General features: G+C 36.1%; 1 protein-coding gene across 1 annotated transcript in view; it reads right to left on the bottom strand.

The window, feature by feature from the left end:
• LOC142349137 (uncharacterized) overlaps positions 1 to 12,908 on the bottom strand; it is a 271,437-nt gene that overhangs the window by 185,082 nt on the left and 73,447 nt on the right. Inside the window, exon 7 of the mRNA XM_075400552.1 lies at positions 2,239 to 2,507. Within this exon, the coding sequence (XP_075256667.1) occupies positions 2,239 to 2,507 (269 nt within the window). The remainder of the gene's footprint in view (positions 1 to 2,238; positions 2,508 to 12,908) is intronic.

Raw genomic sequence — 12,908 nt, forward strand, 5'->3', positions numbered from 1 at the left:
AGCTCAAAAAATATTCTGGTGCGTTTTCATAAAAAGTGGTTTTCAGTACAGCCAAGGACTTGTTCAATTGAATTGAGGGTCTCAGTAGGAGTGTCATAGTCTTAGTAGGTTCTCATGGAGAAATATTTGTTGACCTAGCTGGTCTGAGAAAAAAGTACTTAATAGGTTGTCAGATTTCGAGCTCAAAAAATATTCTGGTGCGTTTTCATAAAAAGTGGTTTTCAGTACAGTCAAGGACTTGTTCAATTGAATTGAGGGTCTCAGTAGGAGTGTCATAGTCCTAGTAGGTTCTCATGGAGAAATATTTGTTGACCTAGCTGGTCTGAGAAAAAGTACTTAATAGGTTGTCAGATTTCGAGCTCAAAAAATATTCTGGTGCGTTCTCATAAAAAGTGCTTTTCAGTACAGTCAAGGACTTATTCAATTAAATTGAGGGTCTACGTAGGAGTGTCATAGTCCTAGTAGGTTCTCATGGAGAAATATTTGTTGACCTAGCTGGTCTGAGAAAAAAGTACTTAATAGGTTGTCAGATTTCGAGCTCAAAAAATATTCTGGTGCGTTTTCATAAAAAGTGGTTTTCAGTACAGTCAAGGACTTGTTCAATTGAATTGAGGGTCTCAGTAGGAGTGTCATAGTCCTAGTAGGTTCTCATGGAGAAATATTTGTTGACCTAGCTGGTCTGAGAAAAAGTACTTAATAGGTTGTCAGATTTCGAGCTCAAAAAATATTCTGGTGCGTTCTCATAAAAAGTGCTTTTCAGTACAGTCAAGGACTTATTCAATTAAATTGAGGGTCTACGTAGGAGTGTCATAGTCCTAGTAGGTTCTCATGGAGAAATATTTGTTGACCTAGCTGGTCTGAGAAAAAAGTACTTAATAGGTTGTCAGATTTCGAGCTCAAAAAATATTCTGGCGCGTTTTCATAAAAAGTGGTTTTCAGTACAGTCAAGGACTTGTTCAATTGAATTGAGGGTCTACTTAGGAGTCTAATAGTACCAGTAGGTTCTCATGGAGACCTAATTGTTGATCTAGCTGGTCTGAGAAAAAAGTACTTATAGGTTGTCAGATTTCGAGCTCAAAAATTATTCTGGTGCGTTTTAATAAATTGGTTTTCAGTACAGTCAAGGTCTTGTTCAATTGAATTGAGGTTCTACGTAGGAGTGTCACAGTCCTAATAGGTTCTCATGGAGAGCTAGTTGTTGATCTAGCTGGACTGAGAAAAAAGTAGTTAATGGATTGTCAGATTTCGAGCTCAAAAAACATTATGGTGCGTTTTCATAAAAAGTGGTTTTCAGTACAGTCAAGGACTTGTTCAATTGAATTGAGGGTCTCAGTAGGAGTGTCATAGTCCTAGTAGGTTCTCATGGAGACCTAATTGTTGATCTGGCTGGTCTGAGAAAAAAGTACTTATAGGTTGTCAGATTTCGAGCTCAAAAAATATTCTGGTGCGTTTTAATAAATTGGTTTTCAGTACAGTCAAGGTCTTGTTCAATTGAATTGAGGTTCTACGTAGGAGTGTCACAGTCCTAATAGGTTCTCATGGAGAGCTAGTTGTTGATCTAGCTGGACTGAGAAAAAAGTAGTTAATGGATTGTCAGATTTCGAGCTCAAAAAACATTATGGTGCGTTTTCATAAAAAGTGGTTTTCAGTACAGTCAAGGACTTAGTCAATTGAATTGAGGGTCTAAGTAGGAGTGTCATAGTCCTAGTAGGTTCTCACGGAGAGCTAATGGTTGATCTAGCTGGTCTGAGAAAAAAGTACTTAATAGGTTGTCAGATATCGAGCTCAAAAAATATTCTGGTGCGTTTTGATAAAAAGTGATTTTCAGTACAGTCAAGGACTTGTTCAATTGAATTGAGGTTCTAAGTAGGAGTGTCATAGTCCTAGTAGGCTCTCATGGAGAGCTAATTGTTGATCTGGCTGGTCTGAGAAAAAAGTACTTAATAGGTTGTCTGATTTCGAGCTCAAAAAATATTCTGGTGCGTACTCATAAAAAGTGGTTTTCAGTACATTCAAGGACTTGTTCAATTGAATTGAGGGTCTACGTAGGAGTGTCATAGTCCTAGTAGGTTCTTCAGGTGGTGCCCCTTAATTTTTCAGGTAATTGTCAGATAAAATTGAGGTAAGTTAAGGTAAGTTAAGGTAAGGCAAAACTACCTGAACGTTTCAGGTAATTTAAGGTATTTTTTCAGGTAAATTTACCTGAACTTTATTTAGTGTACTGAAATTACAACGTACAGTGGTGATTTCTTCTCCTAGGGTCACTGGTGAATCGTCCAACTCCCCCAGGTCTGAGCCCAGCCAGAAGCCATTCAAATAAAAAACCCCATTCTTCATTCCAATCCGCTGTGCCTGCAAGAGATCGAATTCACAAGCAGCGACAGTGGGGATTTCGAGGACAAAATTTTGGAGTTCAAATTGCTGGTGAGCGGCTGTGATGAAAGTCTCAGTCGGGTCACTTTGATTTCCAAAGGTAAGTTCAGTTTTATCCACGATGGAATAGCCGCCTAGAAAGACACGTAAGATTAACATCGAAGAACCTGCCTTTATTGAATCGTTCCATGATGTTGCTGTTTTTTGATGTTTTGTAGACAACATAGCTTTTAATTACCGTGGACAGTTTGCTAGTACCTGATAAACGTCATATCAAAGCCCGCAGTGACATCCATCTAAGCTTTTTATTGTTTTATCTGACTTTTTATTGTTTTATCTGAAAGGTTAAGTTACCAGGATCTCTATTCATAGGTGGTCGAATGAGTTGAATCACAGGCCTAGAGCACGCGAAAAAGGTGATCAAAGGTTTTTTGTTGTGATAATGTAACGTTTTTCGTTGATATACTATGTTTATGGCGAAATTCGTAAAGGGTCATTTTCTTGGGCTTCCGATCTTTTTAAAAAATCTTTCTACTGCAGAACGGTACTTCTACTGGGGCTAACAAAAAGGTGGAATAACAAAATTGGGGTCCAAAAAATAAAATGCCTGAAAACAATTTTTCTCTCGGGCCTAACCAGAAAATTTCATGTCGACCTTACCGCTGATAAAGCAATAAGAAAACAAAATCTTATTAAAAAAGGTTGTGTGATAATTTTTCAATCAAAATAGCTTTTAATGACTGTGGCTAGTTTGTTAGGACCTGATAAACGTCATGTCAAAGTCTCCAGTGACATGCATCTAAGCATTTATTTTGTTTTATCTGACCTTTTTTATCAAGAAAAACGCTGGTTCTCTGACTCCAAGCACATTGAACCACCACAATGGTTACGTTACGGGATCTCTATTCATAGGTAGTGAGATTAGTTAAATCACAGGCCTAGAGCACGCGAAAAGGTGATCATAGGTTTTTCGTGGTGAAAATATAACGTTATCGTTGATATACTATGCTTATGCCGAAATTCGTAAATGTTCACTTTTCTTGGGCTTCTGACCCTTTCCAAAATCATTCTATAGCAGAACGGCTTTTATACTGGGGCTAACAAAAAGCTGGAATAATAAAATTGGGGTCCAAAAATTTTTTGCCATAAAACAATTTTTCTCGTAAACAGAAAATTTCATATTGACCTTACCGGTGATAAAGCAATAAGGAAACAAAAACTTATAAAAAACGTTGTTAGACGGTTTTTTTGAACAATATTGCTTCCAGTGACATTCATCTAAGCTTTTATACTGTTTTATCTGACTTTTTTTCAAGAAAAACGATGGTTCTCTGACTCCAAGCACATGAAACCACCACAACGGTTGAGTTACCAGGATCTATATTCATAAATAGTCAGATGAGTTGAATCACAGTCCTACAGCAAGCGAAAGATTTGATCATAACTTTTGTGGTGATGATATAACTTTTTTCGGTGATATACTATGTTTATGGCGAAATTCGTAAATGGTCGTATTTTCTTGGGCTTCTCAACATTTCCAAAATCATTCTATAGCAGAACGACACTTCTACGGGGCTAACAAAAAGCTGGAATAATAAATTTGGGGTCCAAAAATTTCTTGCATCAAAACAATTTTTCTCTCGCGTCTTAACATGAAATTTCATATTGACTTACCAGTGATAAAGCAATAAGAAAAAAAAATCTATTAAAAAACGTTGTTCGATGTTTTCTTAATTCCTGTAGGTTTTAATAACTGGTGCTAGTTTGTGAAGCCACGATAAACGTCATATCAAGGCCTCCAGTGACATCCATCTAAGCTTTAATGTTGTTTTATCTGACGATTTTTTAGAAAAACGTTGGTTCTGTAGTCAGATGATTAGACTCACAGGCCTACAACACGTGAAAATTCGATCAAAGGTTTTTTGTGGTGGTAATATAACGTTTTTCGGTGATATACTATGTTTTCGACGAAATTCGTAATGGGTCATTTTTCTTGGGCTTCCGATCCTCTCCAAAATCATTCTATGTCAGAATGACACTTCTACTGGGGCTAAGCTAACAAAAATGGAATAATAATATGGGGGATCAAAAATTTTTTGCCTTAAAACAACTTTTCTCTCGGGCCTAACCAGCAAATTTCAAATTGACCTTACCGGTGATAAAGCAATCAGAAAACAAAGTCTCATAAAAAAGATTGTTTGATGATTTTTTAATCAGTATAGATTTAAATGACTGTGGCTAGTTTGATAGGACCTGATAAACGTCATGTCAAAGTCTCCAGTGACATCCATCTAAGCATTTATATTGTTTTATCTGACCTTTTTTATCAAGAAAAACGCTGGTGCTCTGACTCCAAGCACATTGAACCACCAAAACGGTTACGTTACGGGATCTCTATTCATAAGTAGTGAGATTAGTTAAATCACAGGCCTAGAGCACGCGAAAAGGTGATCATAGGTTTTTCGTGGTGAAAATATAACGTTATCCTTGATATACTATGCTTATGGCGAAATTCGTAAATGTTCACTTTTCTTGGGCTTCTGACCCTTTCCAAAATCATTCTATAGCAGAACGGCACTTATACTTGGGCTAACAAGAAGCTGGAATAATAAAATTGGGGTCCAAAAATTTTTTGCCATAAAACAATTTTTCTCGTAAACAGAAAATTTCATATTGACCTTACCGGTGATAAAGCAATAAGGAAACAAAATCTTATTAAAAAAACGTTGTTCGACGGTTTTTTAAACAATATTGCTTTTAATGACGGTGGAAAGGTTATTAGGACAATATAAACGTCATATCAAAGCTTCCAGTGACATCCATCTAAGCTTCTAAACTGTTTTATCTGACTTTTTTTCAAGAAAAATCATGGTTCTCTGACTCCAGGCACATGAAACCACCACATCGGTTGAGTTACCAGGATCTCTATTATTAAATAGTCAGATGAGTTGAATCAGAGTCCTACAGCAAGCGAAAAAATTAATCATAATTTTTTTGTGGTGATGATATAACGTTTTTTGGTGATGAACTATGTTTATGGCGAAATTCGTAACTGGTCCCTTTTCTTGGGCTTCTGATCATTTCCAAAATAATTTCATAGCAGAACGGCACTCCTACCGGACTAACAAAAATCTGGAATATTAAAACTGGGGTCCAAAAATTTTCTGCCTCAAAACAATTTTTCTCTCGTGCCTTAACAGGAAATTTCATATTGACTTTACCAGTGATAAAGCAATAAGAAAAAAAACCTCATAAAAAAACGTTGTTTGATGTTCTTTTTTAATTCTTGTAGCTTTTAATAACTGTAGATAGTTTGTGACGCAAAGATAAACGTCATATCAAGGCCTCCAGTGACATCCATCTAAGCTTTAATGTTGTTTTATCTGACGATTTTTTAGAAAAACGTTGGTTCTGTTACTCCAAGCACACGGAAACACCACAAAGGTTCAGTTACCACGGTCCTTATTTATAAGTAGTCCGATGATTAGATTCACAGGCCAGCAGCACGTGAAAAAGTTGATCGTAGGTTTTTGGTGGTGGTAATATAACGTTTTTCGGTGATATACTATGTTTACGACGAAATTCGTAAAGGTCATTTTTCTTGGGCTTTCGATCCTTTCCAAAATCATTCTATGTCAGAATGACACTTCTACTGGGGCTAAGCTAACAAAAATGGAATAATAATATGGGGGATCAAAAATGTTTTGCCTTAAAACAATTTTTCTCTCGGGCCTAACCACAAACTTCATATCAACCTTACCGGTGATAAAGCAATCAGAAAACAAAATTTAATAAATTAAGGTTGTTTGATGATTTTTTAATCAATATAGCTTTTAATGATTGTGGCTAGTTTGTTAGCAACCGATAAACGTCATATCAAAGCCTCCAGTGACATCCATCTAAGCTTTTATATTGTTTTATTTGACTTTTTTTCAAGAAAAACGCTGGTTCTCTGACTCCAAGCACATGGAACCACCACAATGCTTCAGTTACCAGGATCTCTATTCAAAAGTAGTCAGATGAGTTGAATCAGTGGCCTAAAGTATGCCGAAAATTTGATCATAGGATTTTTGTGGTGGTAATATAACGTTTTTTTTCGGTGATATACTATGTTTACGACGAAATTCGAAAAGAGTAATTTTTCTTGGACTTCCGATCCTTTCCAAAATCATTCTATATCAGAAAGATACTTCTACAAGGGCTAAGTTAACAAAATAAGGAATAATAATATTGGGTTCAGTAAATTTTTGCCATAAAACAATTTTTCTCTCGGGCCTAATCAGAAAATTTCATATTGACCTTACCGGTGATAAAGCAATAAGAAAACAAACTCTTATGAAAAAACGTTGTTTGATGATTTTTTAAACAATATAGCTTTTAATGACTGTGGCTAGTTTTAAGGACCCGATAAACCTCATATCAAAGACTCCAGTGACATCCATCTAAGCATTTATAATGTTTTATCTGCCCTTTTTTATCAACAAAAACGCTGATTCTCTGACTCCAAGCATATGGAACCACCACAACGGTTCAGTTATCAATATCCCTAGTAGTCAGATGAATGAAATTTCTGAAACAGTAAAACAGTATAGCTTCTAATGACTGTGGCTTGTTTGCTAGGACCTGACAAACGTCATATCAAAGCCTCCAGTGACATCCATCTAAGCTTTTATATTGTTTTATCTGACTTTTTTTCAAGAAAAACGCTGGTTGTCTGACTCCAAGCACATGGAACCACCACAACGGTTGAGTTACCAGGATCTCTATTCATAAGTATTCAGATGAGTTGAATCACAGTCCTAGAGCAAGCGGAAAAGTTGATCATAGGTTTTTTGTGGTGATAATATAACGTTTTTGGTGATATAATTTGTTTATGGCGAATTTCGTAAATCGTCACTTTTCTTAGGCTTCTGATCCTTTCTAAAATCATTCTATTGCAGAATGGCAATTCTATTAGGGCATAAAAAAAGCTGGAATAATGAAATTGGGGTCCAAAAGTTCTTTGCCTCAAAACAATTTTTCTCTCGTGCCTAAACACAAAATTTCATATTGACCTTACCTGTCATAAAGCAATAAGAAAACAAAATCCTATTAATAAACGTTGTCTGAAGTTTTGACCAATATAATTTCAATGACTGTGGCTAGTTTTAAGGACCCGATAAACCTCATATCAAAGACTCCAGTGACATCCATATAAGCATTTATATTGTTTTATCTGACCTTTTTTATCAACAAAAACGCTGGTTCTCTGACTCCAAGCACATGGAGCCACCACAACGGTTCAGTTACCGGGATCTCTATTCATAAGTAGTCAGATGAGTTGAATCACAGGCCTAGAGCACGCAAAAATGTTGACCAGAGAGTTTTGTGGTGATAATATAACGTTTTTCGGTGATATACTATGTTTACGACGAAATTCGAAAAAGGTCATTTTTCTTGGGCTTCCGATCCTTTCCAAAATCATTCTATATCAGAAGGACACTTCTAGTGGCTAATAAAAATTGAAATAATAATATTGGGTATTGCGGTTCATAAAATTTTTACCTTAAAACAATTTTTCTCTCGTGCCTAAACACAAAATTTCATATTGACCTTACCTGCGATAAAGCAATAAGAAAACAAAATCCTGTTAATAAACGTTGCTTGAACTTTTAACCAGTATATTTTTTAAATACTGTGGTCAGTTTGTTAGAACCTGATTAACGTTTTATCAAAGCCTCAAGTGACATTCATCTAAGCTTTTATTTTTTTATCTGACTTTTTTTCAAAAAAAAACGCTGGTTCTCTCACTCCAAGTACGTGGAACCACCACAACGGTTCAGTTACCAGGATCTATAATCATAAGTAGTCAGATGAATTGAATCACTGGCCTAGAGAGCGCGAAATAGTTGATCATAGGATTTTTGTGATGATATTTTAACGTTTTTTTGATGATATACTTTGTTAATGGCGAATTTCGTTAATGGTCACTTTTCTTTGGCTTTCGACCCATTCCAAAATCATTCTGTAGCAGAACGCTACTTCTACAAAGACTAACAAAAAGTTGCACCAATAAAATTGGAGTCCAAAAATTTTTTGCCTTAAAACAATTTTTCTCTCAGGCCTAACCAAAAAATTCATATTGACCTTACCGGTGATAAGGCAACAAGGAAACAAAATCTTATGAAACGTTGTTTGATGGTTTTTTAAACCATAGAGCTTTTAATGACTGTGGCTAGTTTGTAAGGACCTGATAAACGTCATATCAAAGCCTCCATTGACATCCATCTGAGCTTTTATATTGTTTTTTCTGACTTGAGAAGAAAAACGCTGTTCTCTGACTCCAAGCACATGAAACCACTACAACGGTTCAGTTACCGGGATATCTGTTCAAAAGATTCATAAGTAGTCAGATAAGTTGAATCACAGACCTAGAGCACGTGAAAAAGTTGATTATAGGTTTTTTGTTGTGATAATATAACGTTTTTTGGTGATATAATATGTTTATGGCGAATTTCGCAAATGGTCACTTTTCTTGCACTTCCAATCCTTTCCAAAATCATTCCACAGCAGAACGGCACTTCTACAGGGGCTACGAAAAGCCTGAAACAAGAAAATTGGGGTCCAAAAATTTATTGCCTGAAAACAATTTTTCTCTCGTGCCTACCCAGAAAATTTCATATTGACCTTACCGGTGATAAAGCAAAATGAAAACAAAATCTTATAATAAAACGTTGTTTGATTTTTTAAATTCAAATATCTTTTGATGACTGTGGCTAGTTGTTAGGAACTGATAAACGTCATATCAAAGCATCAAGTGACATCCAACTAAGCTTTTATTTAGTTTTATCTGACTTTTTTTCGAGAAAAACGCTGGTTCTCTCACTTATAGCACACGAAACCATCACAACGGTTCTGTTACCAAAATCTCTGTTTATAAATAGTGAGATCAGATGGGTTGACTCACAGTCCTACAGCACGCGAAAAAGTTGATCATAAGTTTTTTGTGTTGATAATAAAACGTTTTTGATGATAAATTTCGATTATGGCGAAACTCGTAAATGGTCGTATTTCTAAGGCTGCTTTTTCCTTTCCAAAAACATTCTGTTGCAGACCTGCACTTCTACTGGGGCTAACAAAAAGCAGGAATAAAAAAAATGGGGTCCAAAATTTTTTTTGCCATAAAACAATTATTTTCTCGGGCCTAAAGAGAAAATTTCATTTTGACCTTACTGGTGATAAAGCAATAAGAAAACAGAATCTTATATAAAAAACAATATTTGAGGGTTTTTTAAGCAATATAACTCCTAATGACTGCGGCTAGTTTGTTAGGACCTGATAAACGTCATAAAATTGCCTCCAGTGACATCCATCTAAGCTTTTATATTGTTCTTTCTGACCTTTTTTTCAAGAAAAACGCTGATTCTCTGAATCCATGCACATGGAACCACCACAACTGTTCAGTTACTAGGATCTCTATTTATAAGTGGTCAGATGAGTTGAATCACAGTCCTACAGCGTCCCAAAAAAGATAATAGCTTTCTTGTGGTGATAATATAATGTTTTTTGGTGATATACTGTGTTAATGGCGAAGTTCGCAAATGGTCACTTTTCCTGCACTTCCACTCCTTTCCAAAATCATTCCACAGCAGAACGGCACTTCTACAGGTGCTAAAAAGAAGCTGGAATAACAAAATTGTGGTGCAAAAATTTATTGCCTGAAAACAATTTTTCCCTCGGGCCTAACCGGAAAATTTCATATTGACCTTACCGGCGATAAAGCAAAAGGAAAACAAAATCTTATTAAAAAACGTTGCTCAATTTTTTAAATCAATGTAGCTTTCAATGACTGTGGCTAGTTTGTTAGGACCTGATAAACGTCATATCAAATCCTCCAGTGATATCCATCTACGCTTTTTTATTGCTTTATCTGACTTTTTTTCAAGAAACTCGCTGCCTCTATGACTCCAAGCACATGGAACCACAACAACACTCCATTTGCAACAATCACTATTTGTAGACCAATATTTGATATAATTGAGAGTTCCATTGTACTAAAAAAAGGTGAGCATAAGTTCTTTGTGGCGACAACATAACTTTTATCGATGATATAATATGTACAAGGCGATATTCGAAATTGTGACTTTCCTTTGTCCCCCAATCGATTCCAAAATCATTCTCTGACAGACCGGCACTACAAATGTGGCGGCAGGAGGTACGGAGTGTTTTTTATTGAGAAAATTTTTTTGGTTGTGCTGATACCGATGATTTCAATTGACTAACTGAAAGAAAACTTGCCAAAATCAATGTTCGGAAGCGCTTTGTTACAGCGAAAATTGCTTCAATATATTTAAAAACCAGGAAAATGATCCACAATGAACAGTACAGGACTAGTAGTGGTAAATGGTTTCAGGACTAGACTGCATACAAAGGGTTTAAATGTCTTGATGTTTCGGGAGTTTGGTTAAATCAGCTCGCTTTTTCAACTCTCGTTTTTCAGGTTTTTCTTGTTTCCACTCATTCTTTGGTTGGAAAACAGTTTCTCTAGCTCTATTTAGACCTCCACTTGGCCTCGTAATATGTTGATGATAGCCGACTTGCCCTCATAGAATTGCCCGGACAACCTAAGTCCAGCCACTGAATTTTGTTGCAAAAGCTAGGATCGGTGATTTTGGGGCTTTTGGCGGTACTAGATTGAGCAATTTTCAAAAATTTTGATGAAATTGGGTGCATTTGAAAAGTGTTTTTGAGTGCTCCAAACCTACTAAACGAAGTTGAGCCTGAGTGGTATCATTGAACTCAACATGAGCTGCTCATTGTTTAAGCCACCTGTGAAGTGTGTATTATTGGTCGCTGTGAAATTATTAACACCTGATTTCAGACGAAATGTTCATTTTTGACCCTCTGTTTGACCACACGAATGGTAGCTTTAATTCAGCTTTTTTTGTATATGTAGTATAGCAATTTACAACCTCATCATCTCCACAGTTGCGCTCCATAAATTTTCCTATGCGTTTTGTGTGCTATGCGTTTTTCCTATGCGTTTTCCTATGCGAAGTTGTGTGGGTAAAATTACACGATGTACGTTGCGAACCATGTCAAATTAGGCTTTGTTACTAAACAGGTTATTTTGAATATCGCATTGTTGAGTGAATCAATTGCCGTTCTGTTTGAAGAATAAGATAGGTAATATATTGCTGCTAAAGGCCCAGGGGACCGCGTATAGGCTTTTTTGAACCAAAACTTGTGATTTTTAGCCGGTGCATTGGCCCAATTTTTGACCCTAATAGTGGTCTGTGCCTTACGTGCGGATATGAGAATTTTATTAAAAATGTACTTTCAAAGATGTTTATAGTTTATTGATAACCCACATTATGTCTAGTTTCTCATGAACCACGGTTGAATGTGGGTTTTCTTGGATCTAGATGGAGTATTTTCCTTGTACAAGTGACCTAACATTCGAGCCAAATTGATGGGTACCTAACCTGCGAAGATAAAAAAAGTGTGTAAAACATGTCTTTTAAGTATCGTCTATAAGCTATATAAGCTATATATAAGCTATATAAGCTATATAAGCTATATAAGCTATATATATCCCCCATTACATATAGTTTCTCGTGAACCATGTTTTTTGCAGGCTTTCTTTGATCTGGACGGTGTATTGTGCCGGTACAGGGGTTGTAACATCCGACCCTAATAGAGGGGTACCTAACGTGCGGAGATGAAAAAAGTATCTTAAATATGTCTTTTCACTGTTGTCTATAGGCTATTTATATCCCCCTTTATATGTAGTTTGGCATGAACCACGGTTGTGTGTGAGGTTTCTTGGATCTAGATGGTGTATTTTGCCGGTACAGGTGTCGTAACATCCGACCCAAATAGAGGGGGATCATATGTAGTTTCTCGTAAGCTCAGGTTGTATGCACAATTTCGGGCATCAGGATGATTAGTAATTTATCTTTTTATTTATATAAATAACTAATTTAGTTAAATAATAGTTATTAGTTTAATAACTAATTTATCTTAATTAGTTATTTAGATAGGAGCAATTTGCTCTGTATAGAGGTACAGGGCCATATTAACAATTAGTGGCCAACTCACTGCAATGAAGCTGTTTGTAAATCGTTTACATGTGAATAGTACTGTTTATAGAGGTTTGTAATAGTGTTTAGGGTCCCCTGGGAGTGTCACCATTGTAGGTGATTTCTAGGATGTTTGAATTATGTCAAATTGTTTGATCACATTTGTACTTTGGCTACCAGTACTGTTCCCTTAAGTTTTATATAAAATTTTATATATCGTCTTAAAGAGATCTCCTCGTGGATCTGATTTTTGATTTGAGCCTGTCTAATGATGTTTGTGTATACAGATGAAAAGGGGGTGCAGGTTTTGGTTTTGGTGATGTTATCATTTTTGTTTTAGTATTTCTATTCCAGTTCATGTTTGGTTTTGCTCCTCTTGTGAAGCTCTCTTCTGTCGCCTGCCTTCCTACATTCTTTAGGTGAGAGCCCCCTTCTGCTTATGCTTGCTGTTTAGCCAGCGTTTCCGGTCCTGTT

Source organism: Convolutriloba macropyga, chromosome 11 (genome assembly GCF_964194025.1).
Source record: "Convolutriloba macropyga chromosome 11, txConMacr16.3, whole genome shotgun sequence".
Classification (NCBI taxonomy): Eukaryota; Metazoa; Xenacoelomorpha; order Acoela; family Convolutidae; genus Convolutriloba; species Convolutriloba macropyga.